At 49.7% G+C, this 14014-nt stretch overlaps 1 protein-coding gene across 1 annotated transcript; it reads left to right on the top strand.

Annotated features, from left to right (window-relative positions):
* Positions 1-7946: 7946 nt before the first annotated feature.
* Gjb2 (gap junction protein beta 2) lies at positions 7947-13328 on the top strand. The gene is made up of 2 exons (XM_055616802.1): positions 7947-8185; positions 11192-13328. The coding sequence occupies exon 2, from the start codon at positions 11214-11216 to the stop codon at positions 11892-11894; it is 681 nt and encodes a 226-aa protein (XP_055472777.1). The 5' UTR covers positions 7947-8185; positions 11192-11213; the 3' UTR covers positions 11895-13328.
* The last annotated feature ends 686 nt before the right edge of the window (positions 13329-14014 follow it).

The raw sequence follows: 14014 nt of genomic DNA, 5'->3' as shown, positions 1-14014 counted from the left end.
CAAAGTGCACCCCCAAATTTTTATCTTTATGTTTTCATCTTTGTCCATTTCAAATATTAATCTCAGCTATTCTGTAGATTGAGGCAAAGGGTTTCCAGATCAAGGCCAGTCTGGGCAACACTGTGAGATCTTGACTCAAAAACAAAATAAGATGAAAATAAAATATTTTAAATTTCTCTTACAATCATTTCTTTTATTCATATGTTGTTGTTGTTGTTGTTTAATTCCCAAATATTTGGTAAGTTCTAGATACATAATTATCTCATTTGGTTCTATAAACAGCAGTATGGTTTCCCTTCTTTACAATTTATTGATTTTTGCTTTATGATTCAGAACCTTTGAGAGAAACAGATGGACTCTGTGGGCGATATATGCATGGAAAAGTTTATGAGAGTGGGTCTCATATGTTCCAAAAATATGAATGATAGTTGATGGGGCTTAAGCTGAAGGACATCTTCTATGTCCTTACTAATTTTGGTGAACATTTTCAATGAATTCTGTTAGTCTATGAATACAGATTTGTCATTTTCCCCTTGGTATTTCCAAGTTTGCCTCTTGTGTTTCACAACGCTGATATGCAGCGAATCAGCAATTAGAATGGATGTTTTCTTGATAAAATGGCCCTTTGCCCACTTGCACTGCCTTTTCAATTCTTCTCATCTTTTTTGGGGTGTGTTTTGATAATACAGCATTCCAGCTTCCCTTTGATTTGGGTTGACATTATACTTGTTTTCCACCCTTTTAATGTCCATGTAGCTGTGCATCTACTTCTAGTCACTATTTTTTTTTCTTAATTGTGGGTTTTATTTTCCTGCTTCTTTACACACCTTATAATCTTTTACCAAATGATGGATACTGTATATAAAATATCTCCAGGGTGTTTTACTATTTGTTTCCATGAACACAAATCCTTTTCTGTCTGCCAGATGCTAAAATGAGAACCCGAGCAGCCAAACTTCAGGATGAGGGTGGGGCTGAAGTTGAGTCTAGCTGATACCGTGGGTACATAACTGAAGCCTGATGCAAACAAAGGACCCTTGGGCTCCTACCCCAAGCTCACTTTTCCCTCCTACACAAACTTTGTAGAGTGTTTTGTCTCTTTGGTTTGTTTGTGCTAGAAAGAGGTTGGGACAGACTAAATATTGCTTGAGGCTTACCCTGCAGTCAACAATAACATGGTTCCAGAATTCAAACACTGAGAAGTTGTGTAATTCTGTTTTCCAGCCATATGTCAACTCCCACCATTTACAAGAAGTTAGAAGAAGGTGTGTTACAAAACCAAGAATGTCCTTCCTGCATTTGGGTCAGTTTTCTGTCCTTGCGACAAAATGCCTGAGGTAAACAGCTTAAAGGGAGGAAGTGTTCTGGGCCCGTGGTTTCAGAGAAGGTTTTTGTTTGTTTGAAGTTTTTATCAGCGTTTATAAATTATACATGACAATGTGATTAGGTATGGTTTATCATATTTGTTTATTGTGTGTTTTGATTGTGTTTACATGCCCCTTACCTTCTTTTCATTTTTGTCACTCCCATTGAGCCTCCTCCTCTTCTCAGCTAGTCTTCCTTCTACTGTTACGCCCGGTGTATTTACTTTGAAGGATTATTGTTGTCATTGTTGCTGCTGTTTGAATGTGTGAATGAATTTTATTAGAGTCACTTACAGCAACGTAGTTATAGGGTCATAAGGTCGCAGGAACAAGGAGATTTATCAATAGCTACTCCACTAAGGAAAATGTTTCTCCCTTGCCCATCAGGAGAGGAGCTTCATCGGAAGAGGAGCTTCATCAGGAGAGGAGCTTTAGTCGATTGGCTGCACTGTAAGCAGAGCATCCTGGTGGAAGCATTAAACTAGCCACTTCTTGGGGGCCAGGATTCAGAGAGAGGAATCACCAATTCAGGGGGACTGGCTAGCCTTGGAGCTCCGAGGACCCACCTTCTCCCCTCACTCATATGTTGTTTTAAAAAACTGAAAATCCCAACTGTTCAATTTTACCAATGAAGACTCGGGATCCAGATGCTGAGATGAAAACTCGCTAGCTCAGGGAGAGAGAAAGTGCCCACCTGACCTTCTTACTCAGTTCACGTCCCAGAAAGAAAGAAAGAAAGAAAGAAAGAAAGAAAGAAAGAAAGAAAGAAAGAAAGAAAAAAGCCCAAGGCCAAAAGCTTCCTAGCTCAGCTGACTGCCCAGGAGAAAAAGGCCTGTTAGCTTACCTGACAGCCCAGGAAGAAAAAGACAAAAGCTAAAGACAAAAAAACACTTTTTTTTTTCTTCTGCACACTGTCTTAAACTCTTCTTTCAAAGCCCCTCTTTTCTACTTAACCCCTATCAGCTGGTCTCTTGCTCTGCCTCCTGACCTACAAGGTTAACGTTATTAAATCCTGTGTACAGAAAGCTCTTGGATTAAAGGTGTGTGCTAGGGCTGAACCACACCAAACAAGAAACAGGTTTTTACAGTTCACAGTCTCAGGGTTCACAACAGGATTAAATCCCCTGCAACACTCATGCCTAGTGCCTTAAACTTCCACCAACACATTCATTTCAAATCCAGGAGATGATCCAAAGCTTCAACATTTGCCATCTCTTCTCGGAGCCCAATTGACCAATGCAAACTTTCCCACCGAAAATCTCCAAGAAAGGGCTGGCAAGATGGCCAGCAAAAGGACCCATCTTTGAATCCCCAGATCCTGTGACATCCTGGTGCTCTTACAGCAAAGTAGGAAGCAGGGACAGGAGAATTCCTGGAAGCTTGCTGAGCAGCTAGGCTGTCCCAAACAAAGTAGAAGGCAAGGGCTGAAATCTAAGGGTTTTTTTCTCTGACCTCCAACACAGCTGTGCCACATGCATGCCTACACACACACACACACACACACACACACACACACACGTTCACATATACACATGCACACATCATACATATGCATATGTAGTTCTTTACATATGTGAATCCACTAAAAATGACTCATGGGTGGCAGTGCTATTTATCAAGCACACTGATTATACTCTTTTTAACACGAACTTTTATTTAATAATAATAAGAATGAAGCTAAAATTTCACTGTGGTGACACACACCTTTAATTTCAGCATGAGAAGGCAGAAGCAGGTGGATTTCTGTGAGTTTCAGGCCACCCTGGCCACCGTAGCAAGCTCCAGGCTAACCCTGTTTCAAAGAAAAAATAAAATAAAAAAAGGAAGGAAGAAAGGAAGGGAGAGAGGGAGGGAGGGAGGAAAGGGGGTAGGGAAGAAAGACCTAGCCAGGCGCTGCTATGCTCTCAGCTGAGAATAGGGAGTCTTGGGAGAGAAAGGTCTAGTGGTAGACCAGATGTCCTTTTCCACCCCACACCACATCTTGCCAGCTCGGAGACTGCTGGGGTTGCTGGGCTTGAACTTAAGACACAGCAGAGCTGCACTTAGATGTTTCCAGCCTCCAGGTCTCTCCTTGTTATAAAGCTCTTTACCTGTGATATATCTTGACACCTGGAAGCGGAACAAGACAGTGGCTGTCCACATTTGCTTGTGGAAGAGACTGACAGCAAGAAGTGCACTTCACACTAGATCTGGGAGTCTGAATGTGCAAATGGTTCATAAAGCGTCGCTTACCCTTAAGAGCAATGCATTTTTATATTCTCTCTTTTTATTGTCTCATGAATGCTGGGGGAAGGAGAAGGAGAGGATAGGGGAAAGGAAGGAGGAGGGGTAGAAAGAAAGACATTTCTTTTCCAGCCTACTCAGGAGATCAAGAGGGGCAGCCCCAAACTAGAAAACTTAAACTGTTCTCTCAGAACAGGGCTTCTGAGCGAGTCTTTTCAGTGCCATCTACTGGGTATTCTAGGTATTGCAAGCATTTATTTTTCCTTCTTTACTCTGGCCTTGAGATTGTTTCCTCCTTTTCTTTTAAGAACATTTCTCCCCAAATCGGGAATGCTTCTCAAACATTCCCGATTTGAAGTTTAAAATGAACAGCTGCCACATAATTTCTCCTCTGAATCTTAAAGCCAAATGTTTCATATTCAGCCCTCCAAAGGGGAATTTGCAGGTTGCAGAACATACTATAACAAGGACCTTGGGAGCAAAAACCTAACCCCATAATAATCAATGTTTCCCAGGGGAAAAAACAAATTCAGAACACTGTAGACAAGTGTTTCACACCAAATGGCTATTGTCTATCAAATACAATATAACCAAGAGTTATCAGTCCTGGCTATAATTTTGTTCTGCAATAGCATGTGAATGTTGGGAGGGGGGAGGGAAGGTTCCCACCAAAAAGAATTCAGAATGATGTAGGGAACATTGTCACACAAATTAGAATATAGAAATCACACTGGTTCTTCTGCGGATGCTACAGAGCTCCCGTGCTGACGTGCTACTGAAACTCAGAGAATTTAATATTCAGCAGAAAAGAATGTTTCCTGCTAGCCAGCAAGAAGTTATGGTTGCTTCATTTCAGAGTAATCTGTGTGTGCTTTTGACACAGATACGTTTGGAAGAATCTCCGTCATCCTTCTGCGGGCCAATCAAGTAACCACCAAAGACCCACAGCAGTGTGCTTGCGAGTTTGTGCTCAGCCAGCCAAGCCGCTGAGAACGGCCTCTCAGCAATTTGAGGCCCCTGAGACAGAGCAGCCTCGCTCTGTGTTTCAAATGAAACACAGTGTTTCAAAATGAAGGGAACTGCACCTACCTCTTACAGCCGCTGCCGCTGCTTCAAAGCTAGAGACTTTATGTCTTTAATTTGGAAGAGGTCAAAGGGTTGGAAGTGTGAAATGCCTTCTATTTTTACTCTGAATGTAACAATTGGCTTTTTCTTCCTGCGTGGTTTCAGATGAATGGGTTTTAGAAAGCATAGGAACGGTACTACTCAGGGATAAACAATGAAACCAGGGTCCAAGCTACAGTCCGTGGTGCCAGCACTAAAGATGCAGAGGCAGGAGCGCTGATTCACATCACCTTTGGCCACATAGGGAGGTCGAGGCCAGCCTGGGCTGGAGAAGCTGGCTCTAAACAAATAAAATAACAACAGGAATTGTGGTGAAAATGTATCCCAGATAATAATCACCACAGACTGAGGGGGCCCAGAGGAGCCGTTCCTGCCATGACATTACGCTATCAAACCTATTAACTATCCAGGGAAGCCAGGGGCCCTTCAGTTTCCAATTGCTATTTTGGAAAGAGATGAATATGATTTATTAATCATGCTCATAGGATTAATGTTTCAATAGCAAACTCAGGAAAAGAGTACTCGACTCAAAGACCCAAAGGGCTGTGACTCTCCCAGAGTTGCTCAAGGGCCCAGCTTGCCTGAAAACTTGTCAAGACTAACCAGACATTCACAAGCCTTTTCCTGTTCTTAAACATTCTCTGCCATCACCTACATTTGATTTATGAGTCAGAAATGTAAGACATTTTTATGTGTATTCAGAGAATTCCTCCCAGGATTCAAGAGACTGCCCCAAAAGGGAGCCAGCAAGCAGTCATTCTCCAAAATTTTGGCAAGTTGTACAATTTATCTTGCACTGATTTCATGCACAAGAGCAAGTTCTTTTGGGTATGTTTATTTAAAAAAAAAAAACTATCAAAATTAAAGTACCAAGTAGCCTAGATGTTAGCCTTTTTACCCTGTAAGCGCTTTCAACATCACCAAGAAAGATCAGCTGAGTAATGATGAACTAGGGTTCACGTTCTCCGTACTGAGCAGACATAAAACCCCGTCCTGTCACAGATATGTGACAAGCTGCAGTGTTCAGAGATCCTCGCTGGTTAATCATCAACGGCTGCTTCCTAGGCCCCTGCTCACCCCTTACCATTGTCTGGTCCTGCTCTCCCCTTTATTCAAGGCCGACCTGGAAGATGCCATAGGATTCTGCTTAAAGTCAGATCCAAGACTATTCTCTACCTGGTTAGTCCCTACACATGAATGAGACAAAGGTGAGCAGGTCCGCTGTGGAGCCACAGCTCCCGATCCGGGCCACAGTGTCACTGGAGCCGAGCTTCTCATGGGCCCAAACGGTGAAGCATGTGAACACGGAAAGCTGGGGTGAGAAGGCTGGGGTTTACTTTCCAGTGCTGCTTTTGTCAAGGTCATGCACCTGAGGGGCCCACAAGTTCTTGTTCATAGTCTGCTAGCCTTATTTGGAGATAACCTTAAACCATTCCCGCTCGTTTCTGCCTCCTCTCTCCTGCTCTCCTCCCCCGCCCCCTTCCTCCTCCCCTCTGGAGTATGAACATACACAAATAAATTTAGCATCTCCTACCCTAGAGGAGCTCTGTCTGGTCTAGCTGGGAACATAGAAACAAGGAGAATTGGATGGAACAGGAGACAGTCAAGTGCTGAGTCCTCAGTGGGGACTTCCGGGGAGATGAACGTTCTCCTAATGTTCCCATCAGCTGAGACAATCAGCCAACACACCATTATGCAAATCTGCAGCAACTGCGGGAAGCAGGCGCTGAACCTGTATCCTAACGTGGGCACTGAAACCTCAGGAGAAACTATCCGGTGGGGAAAGCGAGTCAGTTCTGACCCCGAGCCTGTCCTTTCCCAGCCAACTTCCTGCAATGATTCTGGAATCTTCTTCCGGTCGGCTGAAAACTGTACTACCCACGAGAAACTAAAGGTTCCTCTACCCCTGCCGGCTGCCTCCACCTCATCACCCCTTTGCTGCATCTCTGGATGTGCTCAGGCCAAAGGAGTCGTACCACCCCAGCTGGCTCGGCCAGTCGTTCCTCACAGGCTGATTCAGCATCCGTCTTCTCAAGGCTCTGAGACTCTCTTCATTACAGACACTCCCTCTCAGATTAAGACTCTCAGTTAGAAAGTGGGGGCAGCAGCCCCCCCCCCCAGCAGAGCCCGGCCGCGCCTCCCCCGGGGCAACGAGCCAGCTTTGCGGGAAAACGTGTGTGCCCTCGGCTATGGCTGTTTTCCTTGAAAGCCTTTCCTTAACCAGACGCGCCTTGTCAGAACGAACCACGGCCCCCCTCCCTTCATGTAAACCTGACTGAGGACACTTTGCAAGGACGTGCGCTCTGCACCCCAAACTTCCTGGGTGGGATGAAGCTAGCCTGACTAGAGCCCCCAAGCCTCGCCTGCTCTTGACGCTTGGTGAGCGTCTGCTTGGTGTCACTTTCCTCTCGAAACCACACAGGTAGCCACGCAGTGTGAACACGGAGACCCCATAACCCGGGCCCGGCTTAGCGGAGAGAGGGCTGAGCAGGCAGAGCAGGCTGCCGGGGTCTACCCAGCAGCAGGGACCCCAAGAGGGATGGGCTCGCCTGACCTCGGCTCGTGCTTTCCCTCCGAATCTGGCTTGTGGAAAAGAAGACAGAAAGAGCAGGGCGAGGGCAGAGCCCCTCCCGGAGACCCTGGCATGTCCGCTTGCAGGCCAGGCCGAGACTTTGAGGCCGGCTGTGGCCTCTCTTCTCCACCGCCCTCTGGCCTGGCCACCGACACACTGTTCAAAGTGATGGAATTAAACCGGGGATTCAGGGAAACAAACTAGACTTTGGCTGGCCCTGACGGCGAACTCTGTTAGTCCGCCTGGGACCCAAACTCCAGGCGCCGGGGGCTCCCTGGCGGCGGGACCCGTGGGGGGGGGGGGGCTTCGCCGTGCCCCCGGCAGCTGCGGGTCTACACTCAGCTCCTACACAACATATTTCACCGCGGCGCAGCTTAGGGTGCTACAGCGCGCTTCAGCACCACCCACTCCCCCACGGCCCCAGGGCTCGGGGCGCCGCGGGGTCCGGACGCTACGCTGGGAGAGGCTGGAGTCGGGGAAGAGCCGGGCGGAGGCTGGGGGATGGCCGCGCTGGGGAGGGCTCGCCGCTCCGGGTGCCCGGAGAGCCCCGCCCGCGGCGCTGGGGGCGGCGGGCCGCGGGGAGCCGCCCCCCCCCCGGCCACTTTCTCAATCGCTGCGGGGAGAGAGGGGCGGGGTGAGGGGTGCGGTTAAAAGGCGCCGGGGCCGGCAGGTGTCCACGGCCGCGGCGCTCGGCGCGCTCCGCAACCCAGCTCGCAGCCAGGCGGCGCGCTCCGGCCGGCAGGGCGCAGCCTCGGGACCACAGCTTCGGGGGCCACAGCTTCGGGGACCACAGCCTCCGCCGGGACCACAGCCTCGGGGACCTCAGCTTCGGGGACCACAGCCTCGGCGGGACCAGTAGCCTCCTCCCGCCCGCCGGCGCCGCGCGCTCCTCGGGACACAGGTGCGACCGCCGTCGCGCGCCGCCGAGCCACAGCGGCACCGAGGGCGACACCCCGCGGCGGCTGGGGCGCGGGGCTCAGCCAGCGGGGACGCGGGAGGGCTCCGAGGCGCGGGCGCGCTGCTGGGGCTGGGGCTGGGGCTGGGGCTGGGGTTGCGGCTGCGGCTGGGGCTGGGAGCGTCCGCGCAGCCGGAGCGGCCGGGGCCGGGGAGGGGCGCGCGCGGCTGCGACGCGCCGCTGTCGTTCCTCGGCTAGGATTGCCCCGGAGCCTCCTGGCTGCGCTATCTGCCGCCATTGAAGGTCCTTAAACTAACCGAGAGCTCAGCGGGAAACTTGGTTTCATTTGTAGAGCGGGCGGCCTGCGTGGGAAGACACTGACCTTTACCACCTGAAGCGCGGGAGCGACGCGGGCGACCGCCCAAAAGGCGCTAGGGAGCCCCGGCCTGCGCTTGAGAGGAGACTCTGGTTGCTTTTCCTTTCTTAAATGCTTTGTAAGGGTTTGCGTCCCGGCGGGACTCTTACGGCTGGAAGGGGACGCTTCTAGACGCGGGTTCACAGATGGCGTGTCTCAGTGCAGCCTCGAAGGAAGAGGGCATGGGCCTAAATGGGACGAATTGTCCAGGTCCCTGGCATGGTACTGAGAAGCCTGGCACGGCCGTGGCTCCATTTAACCCGGAGTCCTTTGGAAACTGTGGGCTAAGTTAGTCAGAGTTGTGTAGAAGCGGGGAGGGTGACGTGGGGACAGTGTCTGGAGGTGACCCGCCAGCTCCCCTGGCGGATCGTATATATTATATTATAAAGAAGAAGCCTCTCCTTTTCAGAGCTGCTATTCGCCTCCCCCACACACACACACACACACTGGCACCCTCCAAGACAATCTGCAGGTGACCCAGGCCAGGTAGGGACCTTCCGGTGACCTCCCTAGTCGGAAGGCCACAGTTGAATATTGACGGTTTCACCCTCCTGGCTTAGCACTCCTAGCCCTCTTGTGGGGTCAAATTTCAACCTCCCCCTCCTCTTGGGAAGGTCATTTAAGACTAGCAGCTGCAATCAGATAAGCCAGGGTCCACAGGTATGACCCAGCTACTTGGTTTTCTTTTGCTGTCCTCCCCCAGCGCCTTGTTTGTGAATCCTGACAACCTTTTCCCCTGTTTTTGTTTTTCATTTTTGTCTCTTTTGGTGTTTGTGTCTTGAGCCAGGGTCTTGCTCTGCAGCCCAAGTTTTCCTCAAGTTAGCACAATCCCCCTGCCCCAGCCTCCAGAATTCTGGCAGCACAGATGTGTGCCACCATGCTGTGCCGACCCCAGTGACATGGAGCTGGGAACCACCCCAGGGAACACGGCAAACCTCACAGTGGAAAAGCACTTTGATTTTTACAAAAAGCGAAGTTTACTCAGAAGTTTGTTTTTTCCCAGTTGGTAGTGACTGGGCTAGTCTGTGGGATCTACAGGCAGGCGAAGGTGCCCCCACGTACCCTCAAGCTCCGTATTTGGGGTCAGGTGTATGAATGTTTAGATCTCCACTCAGCGAGTGGATGTGACGAACAGGAGGTCTAACTCCAGTCAGATTGTTTTGTTAAGCATGGGACACTGCTGCTTTCAACAGCTTGCTGTTGGGGGCAGACCACGGGAGCTGCGAGGCCGGTCGGCCAGTCGGCTTCCCTCGGGGCCTGCGACAGTCCAGGTCTAAATGGGTCAGGGCTGAACCTGCCGGGCCACTGTTTCTTCCTGCCCTGTTCCTGTTTTCCAAGTTGGAGAGGACCTGCTGTCTCAGCTTCCCTTAACTTCCATGCGCAAGGTCCTGCCTCCCCTGACCAAGGCAGAGGGAGCGGCTTCCACCCAGTGGGCTCCTGGGGGTTCTGCCACAGCCACTACCGGCGAAGAGGGACTTTCACTCTGAGCCTGCTTTGAGTCCACTGAGAAACAGGATGCGACTTGCAGCCACAGGAGGCGGGGATGCTTTTAGATGAGAGCAAGAGGAGTCCTTACGCTTGGAAGGGGAGGAAAGCGAGTGAATCACCCAGGAGGGTGGGATCTTTCAGAAGAGGGATTGAGTGTGACAGGCGGGTGGAGCCCTGAATCAGTGAGGGCAGCTCCTGCCTGGGACATGGAAGCTCATCCAGGTCATCCAAGGCAAAACGTTTCCGGTGGTTCCTGGGGCCAGTAGCCGGGGAGCCACTGAGCTACATTTTCTATCATTGCTCGCGATGTATTTGTTTTAGAATCGCCTCGAGGCTAAACCCGTAGCCCACAGTGCAACACTCACTTGCAACACAGCAAAACAGATCTGGAGAGTTAACCAAACCGTCCCGGCTTGACAGTGGGGCCACGAACCTGCGTGTAAAGTCCTAAGAGCGGAGACTCTTTCTCACCCTGCTCCCCTCACACAGAGGCTGCAAGAGAGGCTTACAGTGAGGGGTTAAGTTGAGGAATCTCAAATGTAAAGTAACCACTAGTAATGACGGTTCACTCTTCACCCCAGCCCATAAATACTGAAACATTTTCAAGAACAGGCTTCAGCCTAGAGACTGGGTCATGTTGGAATTTCACAGATTCTGTCACATGAACCAGGCAGCTGTGCCTCTAAGGTGAGGTTGCGCCAAGTTTTTGTTTGTCGCTGTGATGCGCTGTGGAGCCTGAGCCCACGGAATGACCTGTATGGAAATGGGAACACATGAGGTGACCTTAGTCAGAACCCGGCTTTGCCTTTAGGGTAAAAAGTTCTTTGCTCTGGCACACCCCTGTGCCCACGTCTCTGTTCCGTGCTAACGACAGGGCGAACCACTGATGTGAACTTGGAGAGCTATTCTGGAGAGCACACCAAAGCATGTGGGAGATGGTTGGGGAAATGGAGATGGTGACGTTGTACGCTCACCTGTCTTCCTAGAGGAGAGTGTTTGTCGGTGTTTGCTGGGGAAGACAGTTTACAATATATACCCAGAACCGGAAAGAGGACCCAGGGTCCGGGCAGCCCAGTGATCCCTGTCTTGTGTTCATTTGTCCTTTCCAGTGCTAAGCACCCGGAGGACAAGATGGATTGGGGCACGCTCCAGAGTATCCTCGGGGGTGTGAACAAACACTCCACCAGCATCGGGAAGATCTGGCTCACCGTGCTGTTCATCTTCCGCATCATGATCCTCGTGGTGGCTGCGAAGGAGGTATGGGGCGACGAGCAGGCGGATTTCGTGTGCAACACTCTCCAGCCGGGGTGCAAGAATGTGTGCTACGACCACTACTTCCCCATCTCCCACATCCGGCTCTGGGCGCTGCAGCTGATCTTCGTGTCCACGCCGGCTCTCCTGGTCGCCATGCACGTGGCGTACCGGAGACATGAAAAGAAACGCAAGTTCATGAAGGGGGAGATAAAGAACGAGTTTAAGGACATCGAAGAGATCAAAACCCAGAAGGTCCGTATCGAGGGGTCCCTGTGGTGGACCTACACCACCAGCATCTTCTTCCGGGTCATCTTTGAGGCCGTCTTCATGTACGTCTTTTACATCATGTACAACGGCTTCTTCATGCAGCGTCTGGTGAAGTGCAACGCGTGGCCTTGCCCCAACACGGTGGACTGCTTCATTTCCAGGCCCACAGAGAAGACTGTCTTCACAGTGTTCATGATTTCTGTGTCTGGAATTTGCATCCTGCTAAATATCACAGAATTGTGCTATTTGTTCATTAGATATTGTTCAGGGAAGTCAAAAAAACCAGTTTAATGCATTGCCTGGCTGCTAGAGCCAAGCCTGAGGGAGAGGATGAGACAAACGCCCTGCTTAGCTGTCAAAGCTCAGCCAGCAGCAGTTCCTAAAACAAACATTCCCGCCCTCAGTGCCCCGGGCTGCAGTCCCTGTAGGCCTCCCGTGAAACTCCGGGAGCCTCCATGGGACTCCCTTCCCCCAAAGCTCCCAAACAAAGGCCCAATTCTATGCCTTTATTAATCGGTTCTAAAGTTAGTTCCACTGAGACCCCGTGCTGGTAGCCACTATTCTTGTAGGATACATTCACAGCTTAAACAAAGGGTCTCACATTGTTTCTCATTCTCTGCAGACAGGAGAGATGAGCCTAGTCCTGAGGACGGTTCCCAAGAATGTTCACTGTTCCCCCTTAGGGCAACCTTCCCCAAGTTGCCCCAGTTAAAGGAAAAGAATCTCCATTCTGCTATTTGCTTTGATAGTTTAAGTCTGCAACAATGGAATATTGGAGAGAGTTATTTAATGCTTCATCTGCTGTGTACTTTTTTTTTTTTAATGAAAACCTTAAAACAAGATAGGTTCTTTTGTTCTTAAAATGATCTGGAAACCATTGTACGTTCCTCCTATTTCCAAGGTTCAGTTTGTGACGTGAACATGGTGTGTACCCAGATCTCACGCGGCCTTTAAAACGAGAGCCGGGGAAAGCTGCAGTGCGGCTGAAGCCACCCACTGTGGGCATCAGCGCGCACTCACCACAGTGCTTCCTGTCCCAGAGGAGACAAGCTGGGATCTCTTCGTGCTGGCTTCTGACGAGAATTAAAAGTTCAAGTGTAATTTTGCATAAGAGACAGCTAGACTGTGCCAACCACTGCCACCTGTAATGAGCCTAGCTCAGCCCCTCCTCGCCCCTCCTGCCGGTTCCCTTCTCTGTAGCTGTGGGACGTAGCAGCCCGCATCAGAAGACGCACCGACTTCATGAGTTTGCTTGGGAATTTCACTGCCGTGGTACAATTTAATGGTGCAGAAACAAAGCGGGGTGGAGGCAGGGGGTTGACTGTTTTCAAAGAACCAATGAAACATCTAGACTCTAAATTCTGTTGATTAAAACTTAGTTTTTCTAATTTGAAAGTCTGTTTGCTTCCCTCTTCAGCACTGGCTTCTTAACTGGAAACAGAAATACAGATATTTGGAAAAAAAAAAAAAAAACAGAAACTAGAGTTTAGGTCAATATATAACTTTTCTAGGGCAAGCTGAACCTTAATCTTGCCAGTATGCATTTCCCACCAGCAGGGGACACTTCTTACTGCCAAGAATGGCACTGGGGAGCCATTTTGTAACAATATATAAGAGCTGTGGTTTCATGCTTGTCACTAAGATAATTTTGTAAACTCTTAAATGTCATTTATTAAAATAAGATTATTTTGTATACTTTAAAATTAAATGAGGTTTTTCATAGAATACCAAATTTTAACTTACTCAGTCATAAGTTTTGGGGGTCTGTGCTTTGTTTTGCCTTTGAGACAGGATCTCACTCTGTCCCCCCGGCTAGCCTAGAACTCTCAAAAATCCACCCACCCCTGCCTCCCGAGTGCTGAGATCAAAGGTGTACAACTATGGTGGTTTGTGTGTACAGGTATTTCCCAGTCTATAACTGCAGCATCCCACCCGTGTGCTCACAGGCCACCCTGTGCTCACAGAAAATGCCCTGTGGCTGGAAAACTTGATCAAGAGGGAGGGGACAGCATTGCTCCCCAAATCCATAACACCCTAAGAGGTTCAGTGAGCCCCATCCCTAAGGACTGTGACGTGTGAGAGAACACAGCTCGTGGGATGCTAAGTCCTGGAGACAGGATCAGTCCAGTTTCTGGAAGAACCAGAGGGACTCACAGTTCATGAGGCTCTTAGGCTCAGTGGTCAGTGCTAAGGCACCTATCTCCACAGGTGCGTCCCCAGATTTGACAACTGGCATCACAGAAATCAACAAACAATACTCTTTCTATTTAAAAATCAAAACCTTTCCCACCGTGAGGACTACCACAGGAGCTGTGGCCCACAGTGTCCTCTGGAACTTTACCAACATTTTCATTGTGTCTGGGAGCACTCGGCCCACAAGACAGCTCTATGCTTCTTCCATGTCTCCTCCC

Source organism: Psammomys obesus, unplaced genomic scaffold, assembly GCF_907164565.1.
Source record: "Psammomys obesus unplaced genomic scaffold, mPsaObe1.curated_primary_1811, whole genome shotgun sequence".
NCBI lineage: Eukaryota > Metazoa > Chordata > Mammalia > Rodentia > Muridae > Psammomys > Psammomys obesus.
Note: the sequence above shows the minus strand (reverse complement) of the source record. Positions and strands in the feature narration are given on the sequence as shown.